Source organism: Anguilla anguilla, chromosome 8, assembly GCF_013347855.1.
Source record: "Anguilla anguilla isolate fAngAng1 chromosome 8, fAngAng1.pri, whole genome shotgun sequence".
NCBI classification, from domain to species: domain Eukaryota; kingdom Metazoa; phylum Chordata; class Actinopteri; order Anguilliformes; family Anguillidae; genus Anguilla; species Anguilla anguilla.
Window position 1 is genome coordinate 15,552,878 of NC_049208.1, and position 26,000 is coordinate 15,578,877.

At 38.1% G+C, this 26,000-nt stretch overlaps 5 protein-coding genes across 5 annotated transcripts; all 5 read left to right on the forward strand.

Annotated features, from left to right (window-relative positions):
- The first annotated feature begins 1,764 nt into the window (after nucleotides 1–1,764).
- Nucleotides 1,765–5,224, forward strand: LOC118234526 (lactose-binding lectin l-2-like). The gene is made up of 6 exons (XM_035431116.1): nucleotides 1,765–1,845; nucleotides 2,005–2,078; nucleotides 2,525–2,640; nucleotides 4,224–4,361; nucleotides 4,888–5,002; nucleotides 5,088–5,224. The coding sequence occupies exons 2-6, from the start codon at nucleotides 2,018–2,020 to the stop codon at nucleotides 5,171–5,173; spliced, it is 516 nt and encodes a 171-aa protein (XP_035287007.1). The 5' UTR covers nucleotides 1,765–1,845; nucleotides 2,005–2,017; the 3' UTR covers nucleotides 5,174–5,224.
- A 1,755-nt stretch (nucleotides 5,225–6,979) lies between these two features.
- Nucleotides 6,980–10,154, forward strand: LOC118234532 (lactose-binding lectin l-2-like). Its single transcript, XM_035431121.1, has 6 exons — nucleotides 6,980–7,059; nucleotides 7,219–7,292; nucleotides 7,610–7,725; nucleotides 8,856–8,993; nucleotides 9,804–9,918; nucleotides 10,001–10,154. Exons 2-6 carry the CDS (start codon nucleotides 7,232–7,234, stop codon nucleotides 10,072–10,074), a joined length of 504 nt encoding a protein of 167 aa, XP_035287012.1. The 5' UTR covers nucleotides 6,980–7,059; nucleotides 7,219–7,231; the 3' UTR covers nucleotides 10,075–10,154.
- A 1,779-nt stretch (nucleotides 10,155–11,933) lies between these two features.
- Nucleotides 11,934–15,393, forward strand: LOC118234531 (lactose-binding lectin l-2-like). The gene is made up of 6 exons (XM_035431120.1): nucleotides 11,934–12,014; nucleotides 12,174–12,247; nucleotides 12,694–12,809; nucleotides 14,393–14,530; nucleotides 15,057–15,171; nucleotides 15,257–15,393. The coding sequence occupies exons 2-6, from the start codon at nucleotides 12,187–12,189 to the stop codon at nucleotides 15,340–15,342; spliced, it is 516 nt and encodes a 171-aa protein (XP_035287011.1). The 5' UTR covers nucleotides 11,934–12,014; nucleotides 12,174–12,186; the 3' UTR covers nucleotides 15,343–15,393.
- Nucleotides 15,394–17,149: 1,756 nt separating this feature from the next.
- On the forward strand, nucleotides 17,150–20,321 carry LOC118234536 (lactose-binding lectin l-2-like). The gene is made up of 6 exons (XM_035431126.1): nucleotides 17,150–17,229; nucleotides 17,389–17,462; nucleotides 17,779–17,894; nucleotides 19,023–19,160; nucleotides 19,971–20,085; nucleotides 20,168–20,321. The coding sequence occupies exons 2-6, from the start codon at nucleotides 17,402–17,404 to the stop codon at nucleotides 20,239–20,241; spliced, it is 504 nt and encodes a 167-aa protein (XP_035287017.1). The 5' UTR covers nucleotides 17,150–17,229; nucleotides 17,389–17,401; the 3' UTR covers nucleotides 20,242–20,321.
- Nucleotides 20,322–22,100: 1,779 nt separating this feature from the next.
- On the forward strand, nucleotides 22,101–25,730 carry LOC118234535 (lactose-binding lectin l-2-like). Its single transcript, XM_035431125.1, has 6 exons — nucleotides 22,101–22,181; nucleotides 22,341–22,414; nucleotides 22,861–22,976; nucleotides 24,758–24,895; nucleotides 25,422–25,536; nucleotides 25,622–25,730. Exons 2-6 carry the CDS (start codon nucleotides 22,354–22,356, stop codon nucleotides 25,705–25,707), a joined length of 516 nt encoding a protein of 171 aa, XP_035287016.1. The 5' UTR covers nucleotides 22,101–22,181; nucleotides 22,341–22,353; the 3' UTR covers nucleotides 25,708–25,730.
- Nucleotides 25,731–26,000: the final 270 nt, after the last annotated feature.

A 26,000-nucleotide genomic window follows, 5' to 3' on the forward strand; every position in this document is an offset into this window, starting at 1 on the left:
TGTTTTCGTACTAAAACAGAAAACACACAAACCTTTTACAATGTACAAACTGGCCAATACCACCAGAGAATAGAGGCTGTGCTCCCACTGCAGCCAACTGAGACAGCTGTTAATCCTCATTAAATGTGATAATTATAAAGAAATACAATATTAAAATATATAGGTTTTTTTTATTCACAAATGAACCACATTTAATGCATCCAACTGCATATGAAAGACAAATCATGCAAATCCTCCTGAAGACGGTACTGTATGAATTTTTTGACTCAATGCATAGTTGCACGCATTACGTTACATTACATTTATTTAGCAGACGCTTTTATCCAAAGTGACGTACAAAAGTGCATATCAAGGTCATTAGAACAACTACAAAACACGGGTTCGCTAAGGTACAATACTCAGTTCGTACATTTTTTCATAGGCAAGAACACAGTCCAATTCACGCAATGAACATTATTCGACCGAACCTATGCCAAGTCAAACGAGGTGGAAGTACAAGCTACAACACTAGGATCATAAAACTAATTACAATAAGTGCTGGAATGGAGGTACATGTAACATGAGTGGCATGAAAGAGGGGAATTTAAGTGAAATGAGTACTGGGAGTTAGTCCAGTTATGTCAGTCCAGGTATAGTCTGTGTATAGTCAATAATTGCCACAGCAATTATTATTTTCCTTTAAAAGTTCCATTTTCAGCTGCATGGTCACTCAGTTATGCTGTGGAGTGTCCTCTACTGGAGGTCTGACTCATTTTGGAAGGCTCCTTTTATTACACAAGTTGCTGGCTGGGCTTCTGCATCAGTTCCTAGCTTTGCCCTCCCAGCATTGTTCAGTGAAGCTGTTGAAGTGATCCTAAGTCCATGACTTGACAAATAATAGGCATGTTAATTTTTTTTGTTGTTGATGTTGTAGTATCATTTCAACTCATTTAGTCTGTTTTCCATTGCAAAACAGGGGCATGGCTTTTGCCTTTGGCAGTGGTGTCTTGGGACACATCAGAAGAGGCGTGCTCATGCAGGGGACCGTGTTTTAAAAGAGATTTAATTTATTCTGGGGCAAACAGTATTTATCCAGGGACATTGGAAATAACTAGCAGAATACTATAATTAAAACATGGAATAAGAAAATGGTGTGACAGATTCTAACAGCAAAGTGGATGAATTCCTGACTCCACAAATGCAGTAGTTGCTGTGACAACATTGTTCTATGACTAGCCGTATGATATCAGTAATGGTGTATCATTTTTTATATTTCAATTTACATCATTTGTCATTTTACATCTTCAAATAAATCAATCATAAGGTTAAAGGTTATGGTTATGAAGACCCCACCATTACAAGGAATGAATTCCATTTCAGTTAAACTCAATTCAGTAAATTAACTGATATTCCATTTATTGAATTGAAAAATCCCCATAGAAAATAAGGGCAAATCATCAATTTATGAACTAAATTTAGTTAATTCTCTGAATTCCTTAAAGTTTTTTTTAAATGATTATTTAAAATTTTTTTAAGTTCCATTCATTTAAGACTGATTTGCAAATAAAATCCAGGACATTCTTGTATTCCAAATGTGCTGTAGGCAATTTCTTAGAAATCTGCACAGAATACCTGAAACTCAGGAAGATCCCCTCAGGCACTGCATCTTATTATTGGACTAATAGTGAATGTTGCTGTGAAGCTGGTCTGAATATGACATACAACTATACTTGTGATCATTTCTCCCCCACCCATCTCACCCCATATTCCCAGACAGCCTTAGAATATTTAAGGCCACATTCAGCTGAGCCAAGACCAAAGGAAGAACACTCCTCACATAATCACCTCACCTTGTGCTGTCATACGGTAATGGAACACTTATTCTTGGCTTATTTTGATACGATATAAACCATAAGATGAGCTTTAAAAATAGCCCCTTCATTCAGGTACCATTGATCTTGTGCCTGTTTATTGACCGATGCATTGCATTATGGATGATGTGGATGTATCTGTCTCTCCTGGTAGCTGAAGAGCCAGCATGGCTTCCTTCACATTGTCAACATTCCTTGGTGTTGCTGTTCTCTCAAGCATGGCTTTGGGTGAGTCCTGATTCGTGTTCTTTTCAGGCGGGAGTGTAAGAATGTGATATTGTTAGAGAGTATTTAACAAAAATACTGAAGGCTTTGGACACAAAATGTAAAACAACATTGATCTAGTGCTCTAATATTCTCTACTTTGCTTAACTGAATTCAATAATTGGACAGAAAGCTCTTTTTCAATGTGTAATTCAGTTGCTAATTGACCTAGCCTTCCAGGAATCTAACGTCTTGAGTGCTTGGTTATATATTGTAACAGGAATACAATCCATTCTTAGTAGTTCCTTTGAGCTGGTTGGACCTGACAGTTTTTCCAGGATAGACCCGTGGTTTTGGGCAGGCACAGTAACACTGTGTGAGAGAAGATTGTGTGTTTTATGTCTGAGAGATGTGATAAACAAACCAACCAGCAATCCAAGAGTGTTTTATTGTATGTATGTGCTCCTCAGTATCTCACGGCGCTGGGACACAATTGCTTCAGGGTCCCTGCCCTGATGGTTGGATTCACTACAATTTCCGCTGCTTCCGGCACGTAAATAATAAGAAGAATTGGATTGATGCTGAGGTAACGTCTTAAAGGAAAAGTTAACTTCCTGGTACTTTTAAAGATATTGTTTCCATTGAAGAGTGTGTTTCGCCCATTGGCCCAGACTATTTTTGTGTAAAGCCAGGTATTTTAGATACGTACAGAAGTGTCTGAAGACTGATCAGCTTCACAGTGGGCATTGAAATTTGTGGGTTTGTGCTTTATAGCACAGCATTGACTCCAAACCAGCATGTAGTTGCACCTCCAGAGGTTATCCACATGAGAACCATTTGGTATTACGAGCAAACTGAATCTTAAATAGTGGCTTATGCAGAAAACCATGACTAAATAATAATTTATAATATCCCATTTTGCTGTGGATAGGATTGCATCTCTACATAAAATGTATACTAGACGTAAGTTAATTACTTTCTAATTATATGGAGATGCTACACGTCGAAGGGCTGTGCACAAATCCTCAAAGTGGGCTGTGTTTGCGCTTTAAGCATGGCATTTACCCAATAATCAATATCAGACATGAAGAGCACACAAAATGTTGAAATGCAGCCTCGAGGAAAATGGCTATTATTGGCTGCATTCGCAAGAATGGGTAATGGTGAAGCATGTTCAAGTGAGTTTGATATTAGGCTACGTGAGATTTTTGTCACAGGTGAGTAAGGTGTGTAATAAACCACTATAAACCAACATGAGCAACTTTTCTTTTTTTATACTATGTTATTTTTATAAATCAAGCATACCCAGCCAGCATTTCAACGTTTATTCACTGGTGAATCAACGTCGTGGACGTCGTGGATCAAGGTTGAATCACTGTTGAATTTTGTTTCGATTTTTATAAGGCGAATCAACATTGATATTACGACATTGTTTCAATGTTTCAATATCTAAAAATGTTGTTGTTTTCTATTTTTAACATATTGATTTTTGAAGTGGTCTTATGATCAAAACATAATAAAATGATAATAATGATCATAATAATAATTTAAAAGGCAGAACATTGTTGAAGACATTATGTTGATTCAATGTAGGCTGCAGATCTTGTTAATTTCAACATTGATTTATAAGTATTTTGTTAACCTTTTTACAACTATTTAGCATTAAACGTTGTTTCAACGATTTTTCAACGTTGAAACAACCGCAATTATTTCAAACACATTTCAACGTTGAAGATCGGTCACGTGCCAGCTGGGTAAGGATAACTTGGGTAACGATTTTAAGACTACGTTTAAATCCTGCAGATTTTTTAAAATAAAAAAAGCCCCCAGGTTTTTGTTTCAGCGTGAGATTTAAGTACAATTGATTGGTCACAGTTAGACTCTATGTTGTCATCACCAGGTTTGGTCAGAGTTCCTTTACATCCCTTCAGGTCTCTGATTAAAGGAGGATGGAAACAAAGCTATTCTTGGCTTTCAATAAGCATTTTATTTTTTCAATTAAAAAATAATTCAAAGTACAAAGTCATAACAATGTTATCTTTTATCTTTTATAAGTTTCACATTTTACACAATTTCCAACAGTAAAAATTGGAGTAATCTGTATTTCTTCGTAAAATTATTTATTTTGCCATTTACCATTTATTTTCTTTCCCTCTCTCCCTCCCTCAGCTAAACTGTTTGAATCTTGGGGCAAACCTGGCTTCAGTGCACAGTGAAGATGAGCATCAGTTTCTTCAACAGCTCCATTTCGGTTATGACCGTGTTGAAAACGGCCCATACTGGATCGGAATGTCAGACCTGTACAAGGTACTATCAGAAGGATTCTGCATAATTTGTAGAACCCTCACTGTTGAGAATATGATAAAGACATCTTGACTTCTGTCATCTTTAATTACTCACCTGTGTTTGCATGTGTTGTTAAATATGATACATAAAACCACTAATACATTGAGAAATTTTTTTTTTAATAACACACACCATGTGACAACCCTGGGAGAGTTTTGTGGCAATTTCGAGTACACATCAGAGTTTGCTGTATGGAGAGAGAGAGCACACCCACACCAATGCAAAATCAAATAAAGAGCTTCATCCTTCCCCCTCATGGGTTTTGGAGAATCACTGGCACCCAATGTGCGAGCAGCACATTCAAATTCCCCCCCAGTTTATAATCCATGGGTGCCTGATCGACCAGTGGGGGTCGCTAGATTGCGATGAATATTAACCCCTAACCAACTGAACCCTCTCATACCTCGGGCGATGCGACATGTACAGTATATGCTTTTCTGAGTTAAATGCAATTTGTGCTGATGCATTTTACCTCTACCTTGTTCAGAAACAAGCATGGATTTGGACCGATGGTACAAATCCAAGTGACTTTTCAAGGTGGGTTCCTGGAGAGCCCAACAACGGATGGAATATAGAGCACTGTGTGCACTCAAACTATGGAGGTAGGCATTCTCACCACGTTATCCCTACTGCAGGAGCAATATAATATGAATACATTGATTCCTCTCTCTCATTTTTTACCCTTAGACCTGAAAGGCTGGAATGACGTTGCATGTACCGCAATGTTTCAGTTCATCTGTGCCAAGCGATTGAGTGACAAACCTGGCCTCTAACCTAGCTGAACCAGCTCCATGATGAAGTTGCATTGCATTTCTTTTAATAAAGTTCTGAGCATTCAATACTTGCTGTCTGGGTTTTTTTTGTACTAAAACAGAAAACACACAAACCTTTTACAATGTACAGACTGGCCAATACCACCAGAGAAAAGAGGCTGTGCTCCCACTGCAGCCAACTGAGACAGCTGTTACTCCTCATTAAATGTGATAATTATAAAGAAATACAATATTAAAATATTTTTTTTTATTCACAAATGAACTGCATTTAATGGATCCAACTGCATATGAAAGACAAATCATGCAAATCCTCTTGAAGACGGTACTGTATGAATTTTGCGACATGATGCATATTTGCATGCATTACAATTTATTTAGCAGACGCTTTTATCCAAAGCGACGTACAAAAGTGCATATCAAGGTCATTGGAACAACTACAAAACAAAGGTTTGATAAGGTACAATACTAATTTCGTAAAGTTATTCATAGCCAAGAAAACAGTCTAGTTCACGCAGTGAACATAATTCAACAAAACCTATGCCAAGTCAAACTAGGTGGAAGTACAAGCTACAACATTATGATGATAATACTAATTACAATAAGTGCTGGAATGGAGGTGTATGTAACACGAGTGGCATGAAAGAGGGGAATTTAAGTGAAATGAGTACTGAGAGTTAGTCCAGGTATGTCAGTCCAGGTATAGTCTGTGTATAGTCAATAATTGCCACAGCAATTATTATTTTCCTTTAAAAGTTCAATTTTCAGCTGCATGGTCACTCAGTTATGCTGTGGAGTGTCCTCTACTGGAGGTCTGACTCATTTTGGAAGGCTCCTTTTATTACACAAGTTGCTGGCTGGGCTTCTGCATCAGTTCCTAGCTGTGCCCTCCCAGCATTTTTCAGTGAAGCTATTGAAGTGATCCTAAGTCCATGACTTGACAAATAACAGGCATGTTAATTTCTTTTTGATGTTGTAGTATCATTTCAGCTCATTTAGTCTGTTTTCCATTGCAAAACAGGGGCATGGCTTTTGCCTTTGGTAGTGGTGTCATGGGACACATCAGAAGAGGCGTGCTTATGCAGGGGACCGTGTTTTAAAAGAGATTTAGGTAATTCTGGGGCAAACAGTATTTATCCAGGGACATTGGCAATGACTAGCAGAATACTATAATTAAAACATGAAATAAGAAAATGGTGTGACAGATTCTAACAGCAAAGTGAATGAATTCATGAGTCCACAAATGCAGTAGTTGCTGTGACAACATTGTTCTATGACTAGCCTTATTATATCAGTAATGGTGTATCATTTTTTTATTGTTCAATTTACATCATTTGTCATTTTACATCTTCAAATAAATCAGTCAGAATAGGTTATGGAGACCCCACCATTACAAGGAATGAATTCCATTTTAGTTAAACTCAATTCAGTAAATTAGCTGATATTCTATTTAATGAATTGAAAAATCTCCATAGAATATAAAGGCAAATCATCAATTTATGAACTAAATTTAATTCATTCTCCGAATTCCTTTAAGTTTTTTAAATAATGTTTTTAAGTTCCATTCTTTTAAGACTGATTTGCGAATAAAATCCAGGACGTTCTTGTATTCCAAATGTGCTGTAGGCAATTTCTTAGAAATCTGCACAGAATACCTGAAACTCAGGAAGATTCCCTCAGGCACTGCATGTTATTATTGGACTAATAGTGAATGTTGCTGTGAAGCTGGTTTGAATATGACATACAACTATACTTGTGATCGTTTCTCCCCCACCCATCTCACCCCATATTCCCAGACAGCCTTAAAATATTTAAGGCCACATTCAGCTGAGCCAAGACCAAAGGAAGAACACTCCTCACATAATCACCTCACCTTTTGCTGTCATACGGTAATGGAACACTTATTCTTGGCTTATTTTGATACGATATAAACCATTAGATGAGCTTTAAAAATAGCCCCTTCATTCAGGTATCGTTGATCTTGTGTCTGTTTATTGACCGATGCATTGCATTATGGATGATGTGGATGTATCTGCCTCTCCCGGTAGCTGAAGAGCCAGCATGGCTTCCTTCACATTGTCAACATTCCTCGGTGTTGCTGTTCTCTCTAGCATGGCTTTGGGTGAGTCCTGATTCGTGTTCTTTCCAGGCGGGAGTGTGATATTGGTAGAGAGTATTTAACAGAAATACTGAAGGCTTTGGACACAAAATGTAAAACAACATTGATCTAGTGCTCTAATATTCTTTACTTTGCTTAACTGAACTGAGTAGTTCCTTTGAGCTGGTTGGACCTGACAGTTTTTCCAGGATTGACCCGTGGTTTTGGGCAGGCACAGTAACACTGTGTGAGAGAAGATTCTGTGTTTTGTGTCTGAGAGATGTGATAAACAAACCAACCAGCAATCCAAGAGTGTTTTATTGTATGTATGTTTTCCTCAGCATCTCACGGAGCTGGGATAGAATTGTTTCAGGGTTCCTGCCCCGATGGTTGGTTTTCCCACAATTGCCGCTGCTTCCGGCACGTTTCTGATAAGAAGTTTTGGATCGATGCAGAGGTAACGTCTTAAAAGACTAGTTCACTTCCTGGTACTTTTAAAGATATTGTTTCCATTAAAGAGTGTGTTTCGCCCGTTGGCCCAGGCAATTTTTTGTGCGTAAAGCCAGGTATTTTATATACATACAGAAGTGTCTGAAGACCCATCAGCTTCACAGTGGGCATTGAAAATAAGGGCCCTTGTGGGTTTGTGCTTTATTGCACAGCATTGACTCCAAACCAGCATGTACATAGTTCTGCCTCCAGAGAATACCCAAATGAAAACCATTTGGTATTACGATCAAATTGCATCTTAAATAGTGCCTTATGCAGAAAACCATGACCAACTAGTAATTTATAATATCCCAGTTTGATGTGGATATGATTGCATCTTTACGTAAAATGTATACTAGAAGTAAGTTAATTACTTGCTAATTATATGGAGATGCTACACGTTGAAGGGCTGTGCACAAATCCTCAAAGTGGGCTGTGTTTGCGCTTTAAGCATGGCATTTACCCAATAATCAATATCAGACATGAAGAGCACACAAAATGTTGAAATGCAGCCTTTAGCAAAATGGCTATTATTGGCTGCATTCGCAAGAATGGGTAATGGTGAAGCATGTTCAAGTGAGTTTGATATTATGTGAGATTCTTGTTACAGGTGGGTAAGGTGGATAATAAACCACTATAAACCAACATGAGCAACTTTTTTTAAACTATGCCATTTTCATAAATCAAGCACAAGCATAACTTGGGAAATTATCTTAAGATTACTTTTAAATCCAACAGAATTTTTATCAAAAAGGCCCCAGGCTTTTGTTTCTTCGTGGGATTTAATTACAATTGATTGGTCACAGTTAGACTCTATGTTGTCATCACCAAGGTTGATCAGAGTTCCGTTACATCCCTACAGATGTCTGATTAAGGGAGGACAGAAACGTTGCTATTCCTGGCTTTCAATAAGCTTTATTTTTTTCAATTAAAAAAAAAATTAAAAGTACAAAGTCATTACAATGTTATCTTAACTTTTATAAGTTTCACGTTTTACACAATTTCCGACAGTAAAAATTGCAGTAATCTAAATTTCTTTGTGAAATTATTTATTTTACTTTTTAACATTTATCTTCTTTCCCTCTCTCCCTCTCTCAGCTAAACTGTGTGGATCTTGGGGGACACCTGGCCTCAGTGCACAGTGAAGATGAGCATCAGTTTCTTCAACAGCTCCATACGAGTTCTGTCCATTCTGAAGACGACCCATACTGGATCGGACTGTCAGACCTGTACAAGGTACTCTCAGAAGGGATCTGCATAATTTGTAGAATCCTCACTGTTTTGAATATGGTAAAGACATCTTGACTTCTGTCATCATAACTCAGCTGTGTTTGCATGTGTTGTTAAATCTGATGTATTGAACCACTAATACATTTGGAAAAAAATGGATTATATAATTTTGCCACTGTCACACGCCATGTGACAACCCTGGGGGAGTTTTGTGTCAATTCCGGGTGCGCATAGGAGTTTGCTGTATGGAGAGAGAGAGCACACCCACAACAATGCAAAATCAAATAAGGAGCTTCATCCTTCCCCCTCATGGGTTTTTGGATAAAACAATAAATTAAAACAACAAACTAAAACAACAAAAACAAAAGAAAGCAAAACCGAGCTGCAGCTTTTCAGGTGCCAACTCTGCCACTTTTCAGCAGCTGTGTCTTTTCTCTGTCTTCTATGCACAGACAACCAAAACTCTCAGCCCCACACTGTGGACAGGAGTACGCACACACGAAAACAAACACCTTCACCCTTCCCCTCACAAAAACAATAAACTAAATCAACATAATTAAATAAGGACATAAGAAAGCAAAATCTGCTCCTTTTGCTGGATTGAACATCACTGGCACCCAATGTGCGAGCAGCACATTAAAATGCCCTCCCAGTTTATAATCCATGGGTGCCTGATCGAAAAGTGGGGGTCGCTAGATAGCGATGAATATTAACCCCTAACCAACTGAACCCTCTCATACCGTGTGTGTTGCAACATGTATATGCTTTTCTGAGGCAAATGTTTGTGCTGATGCATTTTACCTCTGCCTTGTTCAGAAATATTCATGGCTTTGGACCGATGGTTCAATTCGAAGTGACTTTTCAAGGTGGAATCCCGGAGAGCCCAACGACTTAGGGAATGCAGAGCGCTGTGTGGAGTCAAACCATGGAGGTAGGCATTGTCACCTTCTCCCTACTGCAGGAGAAATATAATATAAATACATTGATTCCTCTCTCTCATTTTTTACCCTTAGGCCCGAAAGGCTGGGTTGACAACTCATGTACCAGAACTTATGCATTCATCTGTGCCAAGCGGCTGAATGACTAATGTGGCCGTCAGTACCAAGCTGAACCAGCTCCGTGATGAAGCTGCTTTGCATTACTTTTAATAAAGTTCTGAGCATTCAATACTTGCTGTCTGGGTGTTTTCGTACTAAAACAGAAAACACACAAACCTTTTACAATGTACAAACTGGCCAATACCACCAGAGAATAGAGGCTGTGCTCCCACTGCAGCCAACTGAGACAGCTGTTAATCCTCATTAAATGTGATAATTATAAAGAAATACAATATTAAAATATATAGGTTTTTTTTATTCACAAATGAACCACATTTAATGCATCCAACTGCATATGAAAGACAAATCATGCAAATCCTCCTGAAGACGGTACTGTATGAATTTTTTGACTCAATGCATAGTTGCACGCATTACGTTACATTACATTTATTTAGCAGACGCTTTTATCCAAAGTGACGTACAAAAGTGCATATCAAGGTCATTAGAACAACTACAAAACACGGGTTCGCTAAGGTACAATACTCAGTTCGTACATTTTTTCATAGGCAAGAACACAGTCCAATTCACGCAATGAACATTATTCGACCGAACCTATGCCAAGTCAAACGAGGTGGAAGTACAAGCTACAACACTAGGATCATAAAACTAATTACAATAAGTGCTGGAATGGAGGTACATGTAACATGAGTGGCATGAAAGAGGGGAATTTAAGTGAAATGAGTACTGGGAGTTAGTCCAGTTATGTCAGTCCAGGTATAGTCTGTGTATAGTCAATAATTGCCACAGCAATTATTATTTTCCTTTAAAAGTTCCATTTTCAGCTGCATGGTCACTCAGTTATGCTGTGGAGTGTCCTCTACTGGAGGTCTGACTCATTTTGGAAGGCTCCTTTTATTACACAAGTTGCTGGCTGGGCTTCTGCATCAGTTCCTAGCTTTGCCCTCCCAGCATTGTTCAGTGAAGCTGTTGAAGTGATCCTAAGTCCATGACTTGACAAATAATAGGCATGTTAATTTTTTTTGTTGTTGATGTTGTAGTATCATTTCAACTCATTTAGTCTGTTTTCCATTGCAAAACAGGGGCATGGCTTTTGCCTTTGGCAGTGGTGTCTTGGGACACATCAGAAGAGGCGTGCTCATGCAGGGGACCGTGTTTTAAAAGAGATTTAATTTATTCTGGGGCAAACAGTATTTATCCAGGGACATTGGAAATAACTAGCAGAATACTATAATTAAAACATGGAATAAGAAAATGGTGTGACAGATTCTAACAGCAAAGTGGATGAATTCCTGACTCCACAAATGCAGTAGTTGCTGTGACAACATTGTTCTATGACTAGCCGTATGATATCAGTAATGGTGTATCATTTTTTATATTTCAATTTACATCATTTGTCATTTTACATCTTCAAATAAATCAATCATAAGGTTAAAGGTTATGGTTATGAAGACCCCACCATTACAAGGAATGAATTCCATTTCAGTTAAACTCAATTCAGTAAATTAACTGATATTCCATTTATTGAATTGAAAAATCCCCATAGAAAATAAGGGCAAATCATCAATTTATGAACTAAATTTAGTTAATTCTCTGAATTCCTTAAAGTTTTTTTTAAATGATTATTTAAAATTTTTTTAAGTTCCATTCATTTAAGACTGATTTGCAAATAAAATCCAGGACATTCTTGTATTCCAAATGTGCTGTAGGCAATTTCTTAGAAATCTGCACAGAATACCTGAAACTCAGGAAGATCCCCTCAGGCACTGCATCTTATTATTGGACTAATAGTGAATGTTGCTGTGAAGCTGGTCTGAATATGACATACAACTATACTTGTGATCATTTCTCCCCCACCCATCTCACCCCATATTCCCAGACAGCCTTAGAATATTTAAGGCCACATTCAGCTGAGCCAAGACCAAAGGAAGAACACTCCTCACATAATCACCTCACCTTGTGCTGTCATACGGTAATGGAACACTTATTCTTGGCTTATTTTGATACGATATAAACCATAAGATGAGCTTTAAAAATAGCCCCTTCATTCAGGTACCATTGATCTTGTGCCTGTTTATTGACCGATGCATTGCATTATGGATGATGTGGATGTATCTGTCTCTCCTGGTAGCTGAAGAGCCAGCATGGCTTCCTTCACATTGTCAACATTCCTTGGTGTTGCTGTTCTCTCAAGCATGGCTTTGGGTGAGTCCTGATTCGTGTTCTTTTCAGGCGGGAGTGTAAGAATGTGATATTGTTAGAGAGTATTTAACAAAAATACTGAAGGCTTTGGACACAAAATGTAAAACAACATTGATCTAGTGCTCTAATATTCTCTACTTTGCTTAACTGAATTCAATAATTGGACAGAAAGCTCTTTTTCAATGTGTAATTCAGTTGCTAATTGACCTAGCCTTCCAGGAATCTAACGTCTTGAGTGCTTGGTTATATATTGTAACAGGAATACAATCCATTCTTAGTAGTTCCTTTGAGCTGGTTGGACCTGACAGTTTTTCCAGGATAGACCCGTGGTTTTGGGCAGGCACAGTAACACTGTGTGAGAGAAGATTGTGTGTTTTATGTCTGAGAGATGTGATAAACAAACCAACCAGCAATCCAAGAGTGTTTTATTGTATGTATGTGCTCCTCAGTATCTCACGGCGCTGGGACACAATTGCTTCAGGGTCCCTGCCCTGATGGTTGGATTCACTACAATTTCCGCTGCTTCCGGCACGTAAATAATAAGAAGAATTGGATTGATGCTGAGGTAACGTCTTAAAGGAAAAGTTAACTTCCTGGTACTTTTAAAGATATTGTTTCCATTGAAGAGTGTGTTTCGCCCATTGGCCCAGACTATTTTTGTGTAAAGCCAGGTATTTTAGATACGTACAGAAGTGTCTGAAGACTGATCAGCTTCACAGTGGGCATTGAAATTTGTGGGTTTGTGCTTTATAGCACAGCATTGACTCCAAACCAGCATGTAGTTGCACCTCCAGAGGTTATCCACATGAGAACCATTTGGTATTACGAGCAAACTGAATCTTAAATAGTGGCTTATGCAGAAAACCATGACTAAATAATAATTTATAATATCCCATTTTGCTGTGGATAGGATTGCATCTCTACATAAAATGTATACTAGACGTAAGTTAATTACTTTCTAATTATATGGAGATGCTACACGTCGAAGGGCTGTGCACAAATCCTCAAAGTGGGCTGTGTTTGCGCTTTAAGCATGGCATTTACCCAATAATCAATATCAGACATGAAGAGCACACAAAATGTTGAAATGCAGCCTCGAGGAAAATGGCTATTATTGGCTGCATTCGCAAGAATGGGTAATGGTGAAGCATGTTCAAGTGAGTTTGATATTAGGCTACGTGAGATTTTTGTCACAGGTGAGTAAGGTGTGTAATAAACCACTATAAACCAACATGAGCAACTTTTCTTTTTTTATACTATGTTATTTTTATAAATCAAGCATACCCAGCCAGCATTTCAACGTTTATTCACTGGTGAATCAACGTCGTGGACGTCGTGGATCAAGGTTGAATCACTGTTGAATTTTGTTTCGATTTTTATAAGGCGAATCAACATTGATATTACGACATTGTTTCAATGTTTCAATATCTAAAAATGTTGTTGTTTTCTATTTTTAACATATTGATTTTTGAAGTGGTCTTATGATCAAAACATAATAAAATGATAATAATGATCATAATAATAATTTAAAAGGCAGAACATTGTTGAAGACATTATGTTGATTCAATGTAGGCTGCAGATCTTGTTAATTTCAACATTGATTTATAAGTATTTTGTTAACCTTTTTACAACTATTTAGCATTAAACGTTGTTTCAACGATTTTTCAACGTTGAAACAACCGCAATTATTTCAAACACATTTCAACGTTGAAGATCGGTCACGTGCCAGCTGGGTAAGGATAACTTGGGTAACGATTTTAAGACTACGTTTAAATCCTGCAGATTTTTTAAAATAAAAAAAGCCCCCAGGTTTTTGTTTCAGCGTGAGATTTAAGTACAATTGATTGGTCACAGTTAGACTCTATGTTGTCATCACCAGGTTTGGTCAGAGTTCCTTTACATCCCTTCAGGTCTCTGATTAAAGGAGGATGGAAACAAAGCTATTCTTGGCTTTCAATAAGCATTTTATTTTTTCAATTAAAAAATAATTCAAAGTACAAAGTCATAACAATGTTATCTTTTATCTTTTATAAGTTTCACATTTTACACAATTTCCAACAGTAAAAATTGGAGTAATCTGTATTTCTTCGTAAAATTATTTATTTTGCCATTTACCATTTATTTTCTTTCCCTCTCTCCCTCCCTCAGCTAAACTGTTTGAATCTTGGGGCAAACCTGGCTTCAGTGCACAGTGAAGATGAGCATCAGTTTCTTCAACAGCTCCATTTCGGTTATGACCGTGTTGAAAACGGCCCATACTGGATCGGAATGTCAGACCTGTACAAGGTACTATCAGAAGGATTCTGCATAATTTGTAGAACCCTCACTGTTGAGAATATGATAAAGACATCTTGACTTCTGTCATCTTTAATTACTCACCTGTGTTTGCATGTGTTGTTAAATATGATACATAAAACCACTAATACATTGAGAAATTTTTTTTTTAATAACACACACCATGTGACAACCCTGGGAGAGTTTTGTGGCAATTTCGAGTACACATCAGAGTTTGCTGTATGGAGAGAGAGAGCACACCCACACCAATGCAAAATCAAATAAAGAGCTTCATCCTTCCCCCTCATGGGTTTTGGAGAATCACTGGCACCCAATGTGCGAGCAGCACATTCAAATTCCCCCCCAGTTTATAATCCATGGGTGCCTGATCGACCAGTGGGGGTCGCTAGATTGCGATGAATATTAACCCCTAACCAACTGAACCCTCTCATACCTCGGGCGATGCGACATGTACAGTATATGCTTTTCTGAGTTAAATGCAATTTGTGCTGATGCATTTTACCTCTACCTTGTTCAGAAACAAGCATGGATTTGGACCGATGGTACAAATCCAAGTGACTTTTCAAGGTGGGTTCCTGGAGAGCCCAACAACGGATGGAATATAGAGCACTGTGTGCACTCAAACTATGGAGGTAGGCATTCTCACCACGTTATCCCTACTGCAGGAGCAATATAATATGAATACATTGATTCCTCTCTCTCATTTTTTACCCTTAGACCTGAAAGGCTGGAATGACGTTGCATGTACCGCAATGTTTCAGTTCATCTGTGCCAAGCGATTGAGTGACAAACCTGGCCTCTAACCTAGCTGAACCAGCTCCATGATGAAGTTGCATTGCATTTCTTTTAATAAAGTTCTGAGCATTCAATACTTGCTGTCTGGGTTTTTTTTGTACTAAAACAGAAAACACACAAACCTTTTACAATGTACAGACTGGCCAATACCACCAGAGAAAAGAGGCTGTGCTCCCACTGCAGCCAACTGAGACAGCTGTTACTCCTCATTAAATGTGATAATTATAAAGAAATACAATATTAAAATATTTTTTTTTATTCACAAATGAACTGCATTTAATGGATCCAACTGCATATGAAAGACAAATCATGCAAATCCTCTTGAAGACGGTACTGTATGAATTTTGCGACATGATGCATATTTGCATGCATTACAATTTATTTAGCAGACGCTTTTATCCAAAGCGACGTACAAAAGTGCATATCAAGGTCATTGGAACAACTACAAAACAAAGGTTTGATAAGGTACAATACTAATTTCGTAAAGTTATTCATAGCCAAGAAAACAGTCTAGTTCACGCAGTGAACATAATTCAACAAAACCTATGCCAAGTCAAACTAGGTGGAAGTACAAGCTACAACATTATGATGATAATACTAATTACAATAAGTGCTGGAATGGAGGTGTATGTAACACGAGTGGCATGAAAGAGGGGAATTTAAGTGAAATGAGTACTGAGAGTTAGTCCAGGTATGTCAGTCCAGGTATAGTCTGTGTATAGTCAATAATTGCCACAGCAATTATTATTTTCCTTTAAAAGTTCAATTTTCAGCTGCATGGTCACTCAGTTATGCTGTGGAGTGTCCTCTACTGGAGGTCTGACTCATTTTGGAAGGCTCCTTTTATTACACAAGTTGCTGGCTGGGCTTCTGCATCAGTTCCTAGCTGTGCCCTCCCAGCATTTTTCAGTGAAGCTATTGAAGTGATCCTAAGTCCATGACTTGACAAATAACAGGCATGTTAATTTCTTTTTGATGTTGTAGTATCATTTCAGCTCATTTAGTCTGTTTTCCATTGCAAAACAGGGGCATGGCTTTTGCCTTTGGTAGTGGTGTCATGGGACACATCAGAAGAGGCGTGCTTATGCAGGGGACCGTGTTTTAAAAGAGATTTAGGTAATTCTGGGGCAAACAGTATTTATCCAGGGACATTGGCAATGACTAGCAGAATACTATAATTAAAACATGAAATAAGAAAATGGTGTGACAGATTCTAACAGCAAAGTGAATGAATTCATGAGTCCACAAATGCAGTAGTTGCTGTGACAACATTGTTCTATGACTAGCCTTATTATATCAGTAATGGTGTATCATTTTTTTATTGTTCAATTTACATCATTTGTCATTTTACATCTTCAAATAAATCAGTCAGAATAGGTTATGGAGACCCCACCATTACAAGGAATGAATTCCATTTTAGTTAAACTCAATTCAGTAAATTAGCTGATATTCTATTTAATGAATTGAAAAATCTCCATAGAATATAAAGGCAAATCATCAATTTATGAACTAAATTTAATTCATTCTCCGAATTCCTTTAAGTTTTTTTAAATAATGTTTTTAAGTTCCATTCTTTTAAGACTGATTTGCGAATAAAATCCAGGACGTTCTTGTATTCCAAATGTGCTGTAGGCAATTTCTTAGAAATCTGCACAGAATACCTGAAACTCAGGAAGATTCCCTCAGGCACTGCATGTTATTATTGGACTAATAGTGAATGTTGCTGTGAAGCTGGTTTGAATATGACATACAACTATACTTGTGATCGTTTCTCCCCCACCCATCTCACCCCATATTCCCAGACAGCCTTAAAATATTTAAGGCCACATTCAGCTGAGCCAAGACCAAAGGAAGAACACTCCTCACATAATCACCTCACCTTTTGCTGTCATACGGTAATGGAACACTTATTCTTGGCTTATTTTGATACGATATAAACCATTAGATGAGCTTTAAAAATAGCCCCTTCATTCAGGTATCGTTGATCTTGTGTCTGTTTATTGACCGATGCATTGCATTATGGATGATGTGGATGTATCTGCCTCTCCCGGTAGCTGAAGAGCCAGCATGGCTTCCTTCACATTGTCAACATTCCTCGGTGTTGCTGTTCTCTCTAGCATGGCTTTGGGTGAGTCCTGATTCGTGTTCTTTCCAGGCGGGAGTGTGATATTGGTAGAGAGTATTTAACAGAAATACTGAAGGCTTTGGACACAAATGTAAAACAACATTGATCTAGTGCTCTAATATTCTTTACTTTGCTTAACTGAACTGAGTAGTTCCTTTGAGCTGGTTGGACCTGACAGTTTTTCCAGGATTGACCCGTGGTTTTGGGCAGGCACAGTAACACTGTGTGAGAGAAGATTCTGTGTTTTGTGTCTGAGAGATGTGATAAACAAACCAACCAGCAATCCAAGAGTGTTTTATTGTATGTATGTTTTCCTCAGCATCTCACGGAGCTGGGATAGAATTGTTTCAGGGTTCCTGCCCCGATGGTTGGTTTTCCCACAATTGCCGCTGCTTCCGGCACGTTTCTGATAAGAAGTTTTGGATCGATGCAGAGGTAACGTCTTAAAAGACTAGTTCACTTCCTGGTACTTTTAAAGATATTGTTTCCATTAAAGAGTGTGTTTCGCCCGTTGGCCCAGGCAATTTTTGTGCGTAAAGCCAGGTATTTTATATACATACAGAAGTGTCTGAAGACCCATCAGCTTCACAGTGGGCATTGAAAATAAGGGCCCTTGTGGGTTTGTGCTTTATTGCACAGCATTGACTCCAAACCAGCATGTACATAGTTCTGCCTCCAGAGAATACCCAAATGAAAACCATTTGGTATTACGATCAAATTGCATCTTAAATAGTGCCTTATGCAGAAAACCATGACCAACTAGTAATTTATAATATCCCAGTTTGATGTGGATATGATTGCATCTTTACGTAAAATGTATACTAGAAGTAAGTTAATTACTTGCTAATTATATGGAGATGCTACACGTTGAAGGGCTGTGCACAAATCCTCAAAGTGGGCTGTGTTTGCGCTTTAAGCATGGCATTTACCCAATAATCAATATCAGACATGAAGAGCACACAAAATGTTGAAATGCAGCCTTTAGCAAAATGGCTATTATTGGCTGCATTCGCAAGAATGGGTAATGGTGAAGCATGTTCAAGTGAGTTTGATATTATGTGAGATTCTTGTTACAGGTGGGTAAGGTGGATAATAAACCACTATAAACCAACATGAGCAACTTTTTTTAAACTATGCCATTTTCATAAATCAAGCACAAGCATAACTTGGGAAATTATCTTAAGATTACTTTTAAATCCAACAGAATTTTTATCAAAAAGGCCCCAGGCTTTTGTTTCTTCGTGGGATTTAATTACAATTGATTGGTCACAGTTAGACTCTATGTTGTCATCACCAAGGTTGATCAGAGTTCCGTTACATCCCTACAGATGTCTGATTAAGGGAGGACAGAAACGTTGCTATTCCTGGCTTTCAATAAGCTTTATTTTTTTCAATTAAAAAAAAAATTAAAAGTACAAAGTCATTACAATGTTATCTTAACTTTTATAAGTTTCACGTTTTACACAATTTCCGACAGTAAAAATTGCAGTAATCTAAATTTCTTTGTGAAATTATTTATTTACTTTTTAACATTTATCTTCTTTCCCTCTCTCCCTCTCTCAGCTAAACTGTGTGGATCTTGGGGGACACCTGGCCTCAGTGCACAGTGAAGATGAGCATCAGTTTCTTCAACAGCTCCATACGAGTTCTGTCCATTCTGAAGACGACCCATACTGGATCGGACTGTCAGACCTGTACAAGGTACTCTCAGAAGGGATCTGCATAATTTGTAGAATCCTCACTGTTTTGAATATGGTAAAGACATCTTGACTTCTGTCATCATAACTCAGCTGTGTTTGCATGTGTTGTTAAATCTGATGTATTGAACCACTAATACATTTGGAAAAAAATGGATTATATAATTTTGCCACTGTCACACGCCATGTGACAACCCTGGGGGAGTTTTGTGTCAATTCCGGGTGCGCATAGGAGTTTGCTGTATGGAGAGAGAGAGCACACCCACAACAATGCAAAATCAAATAAGGAGCTTCATCCTTCCCCCTCATGGGTTTTTGGATAAAACAATAAATTAAAACAACAAACTAAAACAACAAAAACAAAAGAAAGCAAAACCGAGCTGCAGCTTTTCAGGTGCCAACTCTGCCACTTTTCAGCAGCTGTGTCTTTTCTCTGTCTTCTATGCACAGACAACCAAAACTCTCAGCCCCACACTGTGGACAGGAGTACGCACACACGAAAACAAACACCTTCACCCTTCCCCTCACAAAAACAATAAACTAAATCAACATAATTAAATAAGGACATAAGAAAGCAAAATCTGCTCCTTTTGCTGGATTGAACATCACTGGCACCCAATGTGCGAGCAGCACATTAAAATGCCCTCCCAGTTTATAATCCATGGGTGCCTGATCGAAAAGTGGGGGTCGCTAGATAGCGATGAATATTAACCCCTAACCAACTGAACCCTCTCATACCGTGTGTGTTGCAACATGTATATGCTTTTCTGAGGCAAATGTTTGTGCTGATGCATTTTACCTCTGCCTTGTTCAGAAATATTCATGGCTTTGGACCGATGGTTCAATTCGAAGTGACTTTTCAAGGTGGAATCCCGGAGAGCCCAACGACTTAGGGAATGCAGAGCGCTGTGTGGAGTCAAACCATGGAGGTAGGCATTGTCACCTTCTCCCTACTGCAGGAGAAATATAATATAAATACATTGATTCCTCTCTCTCATTTTTTACCCTTAGGCCCGAAAGGCTGGGTTGACAACTCATGTACCAGAACTTATGCATTCATCTGTGCCAAGCGGCTGAATGACTAATGTGGCCGTCAGTACCAAGCTGAACCAGCTCCGTGATGAAGCTGCTTTGCATTACTTTTAATAAAGTTCTGAGCATTCAATACTTGCTGTCTGGGTGTTTTCGTACTAAAACAGAAAACACACAAACCTTTTACAATGTACAAACTGGCCAATACCACCAGAGAATAGAGGCTGTGCTCCCACTGCAGCCAACTGAGACAGCTGTTAATCCTCATTAAATGTGATAATTATAAAGAAATACAATATTAAAATATATAGGTTTTTTTTATTCACAAATGAACCACATTTAATGCATCCAACTGCATATGAAAGACAAATCATGCAAATCCTCCTGAAGACGGTACTGTATGAATTTTTTGACTCAATGCATAGTTGCACGCATTACGTTACATTACATTTATTTAGCAGACGCTTTTATCCAAAGTGACGTACAAAAGTGCATATCAAGGTCATTAGAACAACTACAAAACACGGGTTCGCTAAGGTACAATACTCAGTTCGTACATTTTTTCATAGGCAAGAACACAGTCCAATTCACGCAATGAACATTATTCGACCGAACCTATGCCAAGTCAAACGAGGTGGAAGTACAAGCTACAACACTAGGATCATAAAACTAATTACAATAAGTGCTGGAATGGAGGTACATGTAACATGAGTGGCATGAAAGAGGGGAATTTAAGTGAAATGAGTACTGGGAGTTAGTCCAGTTATGTCAGTCCAGGTATAGTCTGTGTATAGTCAATAATTGCCACAGCAATTATTATTTTCCTTTAAAAGTTCCATTTTCAGCTGCATGGTCACTCAGTTATGCTGTGGAGTGTCCTCTACTGGAGGTCTGACTCATTTTGGAAGGCTCCTTTTATTACACAAGTTGCTGGCTGGGCTTCTGCATCAGTTCCTAGCTTTGCCCTCCCAGCATTGTTCAGTGAAGCTGTTGAAGTGATCCTAAGTCCATGACTTGACAAATAATAGGCATGTTAATTTTTTTTGTTGTTGATGTTGTAGTATCATTTCAACTCATTTAGTCTGTTTTCCATTGCAAAACAGGGGCATGGCTTTTGCCTTTGGCAGTGGTGTCTTGGGACACATCAGAAGAGGCGTGCTCATGCAGGGGACCGTGTTTTAAAAGAGATTTAATTTATTCTGGGGCAAACAGTATTTATCCAGGGACATTGGAAATAACTAGCAGAATACTATAATTAAAACATGGAATAAGAAAATGGTGTGACAGATTCTAACAGCAAAGTGGATGAATTCCTGACTCCACAAATGCAGTAGTTGCTGTGACAACATTGTTCTATGACTAGCCGTATGATATCAGTAATGGTGTATCATTTTTTATATTTCAATTTACATCATTTGTCATTTTACATCTTCAAATAAATCAATCATAAGGTTAAAGGTTATGGTTATGAAGACCCCACCATTACAAGGAATGAATTCCATTTCAGTTAAACTCAATTCAGTAAATTAACTGATATTCCATTTATTGAATTGAAAAATCCCCATAGAAAATAAGGGCAAATCATCAATTTATGAACTAAATTTAGTTAATTCTCTGAATTCCTTAAAGTTTTTTTTAAATGATTATTTAAAATTTTTTTAAGTTCCATTCATTTAAGACTGATTTGCAAATAAAATCCAGGACATTCTTGTATTCCAAATGTGCTGTAGGCAATTTCTTAGAAATCTGCACAGAATACCTGAAACTCAGGAAGATCCCCTCAGGCACTGCATCTTATTATTGGACTAATAGTGAATGTTGCTGTGAAGCTGGTCTGAATATGACATACAACTATACTTGTGATCATTTCTCCCCCACCCATCTCACCCCATATTCCCAGACAGCCTTAGAATATTTAAGGCCACATTCAGCTGAGCCAAGACCAAAGGAAGAACACTCCTCACATAATCACCTCACCTTGTGCTGTCATACGGTAATGGAACACTTATTCTTGGCTTATTTTGATACGATATAAACCATAAGATGAGCTTTAAAAATAGCCCCTTCATTCAGGTACCATTGATCTTGTGCCTGTTTATTGACCGATGCATTGCATTATGGATGATGTGGATGTATCTGTCTCTCCTGGTAGCTGAAGAGCCAGCATGGCTTCCTTCACATTGTCAACATTCCTTGGTGTTGCTGTTCTCTCAAGCATGGCTTTGGGTGAGTCCTGATTCGTGTTCTTTTCAGGCGGGAGTGTAAGAATGTGATATTGTTAGAGAGTATTTAACAAAAATACTGAAGGCTTTGGACACAAAATGTAAAACAACATTGATCTAGTGCTCTAATATTCTCTACTTTGCTTAACTGAATTCAATAATTGGACAGAAAGCTCTTTTTCAATGTGTAATTCAGTTGCTAATTGACCTAGCCTTCCAGGAATCTAACGTCTTGAGTGCTTGGTTATATATTGTAACAGGAATACAATCCATTCTTAGTAGTTCCTTTGAGCTGGTTGGACCTGACAGTTTTTCCAGGATAGACCCGTGGTTTTGGGCAGGCACAGTAACACTGTGTGAGAGAAGATTGTGTGTTTTATGTCTGAGAGATGTGATAAACAAACCAACCAGCAATCCAAGAGTGTTTTATTGTATGTATGTGCTCCTCAGTATCTCACGGCGCTGGGACACAATTGCTTCAGGGTCCCTGCCCTGATGGTTGGATTCACTACAATTTCCGCTGCTTCCGGCACGTAAATAATAAGAAGAATTGGATTGATGCTGAGGTAACGTCTTAAAGGAAAAGTTAACTTCCTGGTACTTTTAAAGATATATTTCCATTGAAGAGTGTGTTTCGCCCATTGGCCCAGACTATTTTTGTGTAAAGCCAGGTATTTTAGATACGTACAGAAGTGTCTGAAGACTGATCAGCTTCACAGTGGGCATTGAAATTTGTGGGTTTATGCTTTATAGCACAGCATTGACTCCAAACCAGCATGTAGTTGCACCTCCAGAGGTTATCCACATGAGAACCATTTGGTATTACGAGCAAACTGAATCTTAAATAGTGGCTTATGCAGAAAACCATGACTAAATAATAATTTATAATATCCCATTTTGCTGTGGATATGATTGCATCTCTACATAAAATGTATACTAGAAGTAAGTTAATTACTTTCTAATTATATGGAGATGCTACACGTCGCAGGGCTGTGCACAAATCCTCAAAGTGGGCTGTGTTTGCGCTTTAAGCATGGCATTTACCCAATAATCAATATCATACATGAAGAGCACACAAAATGTTGAAATGCAGCCTCGAGGAAATGGTTATTATTGGCTGCATTCGCAAGAATGGGTAATGGTGAAGCATGTTCAAGTGAGTTTGATATTAGGCTACGTGAGATTTTTGTCACAGGTGAGTAAGGTGTGTAATAAACCACTATAAACCAACATGAGCAACTTTTCTTTTTTTATACTATGTTATTTTTATAAATCAAGCATACCCAGCCAGCATTTCAACGTTTATTCACTGGTGAATCAACGTCGTGGACGTCGTGGATCAAGGTTGAATCACTGTTGAATTTTGTTTCGATTTTTATAAGGCGAATCAACATTGATATTACGACATTGTTTCAATGTTTCAATATCTAAAAATGTTGTTGTTTTCTATTTTTAACATATTGATTTTTGAAGTGGTCTTATGATCAAAACATAATAAAATGATAATAATGATCATAATAATAATTTAAAGGCAGAACATTGTTGAAGACATTATGTTGATTCAATGTAGGCTGCAGATCTTGTTAATTTCAACATTGATTTATAAGTATTTTGTTAACCTTTTTACAACTATTTAGCATTAAACGTTGTTTCAACGATTTTTCAACGTTGAAACAACCGCAATTATTTCAAACACATTTCAACGTTGAAGATCGGTCACGTGCCAGCTGGGTAAGGATAACTTGGGTAACGATTTTAAGACTACGTTTAAATCCTGCAGATTTTTTAAAATAAAAAAGCCCCCAGGTTTTTGTTTCAGCGTGAGATTTAAGTACAATTGATTGGTCACAGTTAGACTCTATGTTGTCATCACCAGGTTTGGTCAGAGTTCCTTTACATCCCTTCAGGTCTCTGATTAAAGGAGGATGGAAACAAAGCTATTCTTAAATGGTAAAATGGTAAATGGACTGCATTTATATAGCGCTTTTATCCAAAGCGCTTTACAATTGATGCCTCTCATTCGCCAGAGCAGTTAGGGGTTAGGTGTCTGCTCAAGGACACTTCAACATGCCCAGGGCGGGGTTTGAACCGGCAACCCTCCGACTGCCAGACAATCGGTCTTACCTCCTGAGCTATGTCGCCCTATTCTTGGCTTTCAATAAGCATTTTATTTTTTCAATTAAAAAATAATTCAAAGTACAAAGTCATAACAATGTTATCTTTTATCTTTTATAAGTTTCACATTTTACACAATTTCCAACAGTAAAATTGGAGTAATCTGTATTTCTTCGTAAATTATTTATTTGCCATTTACCATTTATTTTCTTTCCCTCTCTCCCTCCCTCAGCTAAACTGTTTGAATCTTGGGGCAAACCTGGCTTCAGTGCACAGTGAAGATGAGCATCAGTTTCTTCAACAGCTCCATTTCGGTTATGACCGTGTTGAAAACGGCCCATACTGGATCGGAATGTCAGACCTGTACAAGGTACTATCAGAAGGATTCTGCATAATTTGTAGAACCCTCACTGTTGAGAATATGATAAAGACATCTTGACTTCTGTCATCTTTAATTACTCACCTGTGTTTGCATGTGTTGTTAAATATGATACATAAAACCACTAATACATTGAGAAATTTTTTTTTTAATAACACACACCATGTGACAACCCTGGGAGAGTTTTTGTGGCAATTTCGAGTACACATCAGAGTTTGCTGTATGGAGAGAGAGAGCACACCCACACCAATGCAAAATCAAATAAAGAGCTTCATCCTTCCCCCTCATGGGTTTTGGAGAATCACTGGCACCCAATGTGCGAGCAGCACATTCAAATTCCCCCCCAGTTTATAATCCATGGGTGCCTGATCGACCAGTGGGGTCGCTAGATTGCGATGAATATTAACCCCTAACCAACTGAACCCTCTCATACCTCGGGCGATGCGACATGTACAGTATATGCTTTTCTGAGTTAAATGCAATTTGTGCTGATGCATTTTACCTCTACCTTGTTCAGAAACAAGCATGGATTTGGACCGATGGTACAAATCCAAGTGACTTTTCAAGGTGGGTTCCTGGAGAGCCCAACAACGGATGGAATATAGAGCACTGTGTGCACTCAAACTATGGAGGTAGGCATTCTCACCACGTTATCCCTACTGCAGGAGCAATATAATATGAATACATTGATTCCTCTCTCTCATTTTTTACCCTTAGACCTGAAAGGCTGGAATGACGTTGCATGTACCGCAATGTTTCAGTTCATCTGTGCCAAGCGATTGAGTGACAAACCTGGCCTCTAACCTAGCTGAACCAGCTCCATGATGAAGTTGCATTGCATTTCTTTTAATAAAGTTCTGAGCATTCAATACTTGCTGTCTGGGTTTTTTTTGTACTAAACAGAAAACACACAAACCTTTTACAATGTACAGACTGGCCAATACCACCAGAGAAAAGAGGCTGTGCTCCCACTGCAGCCAACTGAGACAGCTGTTACTCCTCATTAAATGTGATAATTATAAAGAAATACAATATTAAATATTTTTTTTTTATTCACAAATGAACTGCATTTAATGGATCCAACTGCATATGAAAG

Bases quoted from the DNA above. Each gene is read 5' to 3' on its own strand.
- LOC118234526 (XM_035431116.1), top strand. From the start codon at position 2,018: ATGGCTTCCTTCACATTGTCAACATTCCTTGGTGTTGCTGTTCTCTCA. The intron at 2,641-4,223 runs GTAACGTCTTAA...TCCCTCCCTCAG, and splicing joins AGAATTGGATTGATGCTGAG to CTAAACTGTTTGAATCTTGG. The intron at 4,362-4,887 runs GTACTATCAGAA...TACCTTGTTCAG, and splicing joins GAATGTCAGACCTGTACAAG to AAACAAGCATGGATTTGGAC.
- LOC118234532 (XM_035431121.1), top strand. From the start codon at position 7,232: ATGGCTTCCTTCACATTGTCAACATTCCTCGGTGTTGCTGTTCTCTCT. The intron at 7,293-7,609 runs GTGAGTCCTGAT...TGTTTTCCTCAG, and splicing joins TCTCTCTAGCATGGCTTTGG to CATCTCACGGAGCTGGGATA. The intron at 7,726-8,855 runs GTAACGTCTTAA...TCCCTCTCTCAG, and splicing joins AGTTTTGGATCGATGCAGAG to CTAAACTGTGTGGATCTTGG.
- LOC118234531 (XM_035431120.1), top strand. From the start codon at position 12,187: ATGGCTTCCTTCACATTGTCAACATTCCTTGGTGTTGCTGTTCTCTCA. The intron at 12,248-12,693 runs GTGAGTCCTGAT...TGTGCTCCTCAG, and splicing joins TCTCTCAAGCATGGCTTTGG to TATCTCACGGCGCTGGGACA. The intron at 14,531-15,056 runs GTACTATCAGAA...TACCTTGTTCAG, and splicing joins GAATGTCAGACCTGTACAAG to AAACAAGCATGGATTTGGAC.
- LOC118234536 (XM_035431126.1), top strand. From the start codon at position 17,402: ATGGCTTCCTTCACATTGTCAACATTCCTCGGTGTTGCTGTTCTCTCT. The intron at 17,895-19,022 runs GTAACGTCTTAA...TCCCTCTCTCAG, and splicing joins AGTTTTGGATCGATGCAGAG to CTAAACTGTGTGGATCTTGG. The intron at 19,161-19,970 runs GTACTCTCAGAA...TGCCTTGTTCAG, and splicing joins GACTGTCAGACCTGTACAAG to AAATATTCATGGCTTTGGAC.
- LOC118234535 (XM_035431125.1), top strand. From the start codon at position 22,354: ATGGCTTCCTTCACATTGTCAACATTCCTTGGTGTTGCTGTTCTCTCA. The intron at 22,415-22,860 runs GTGAGTCCTGAT...TGTGCTCCTCAG, and splicing joins TCTCTCAAGCATGGCTTTGG to TATCTCACGGCGCTGGGACA. The intron at 22,977-24,757 runs GTAACGTCTTAA...TCCCTCCCTCAG, and splicing joins AGAATTGGATTGATGCTGAG to CTAAACTGTTTGAATCTTGG.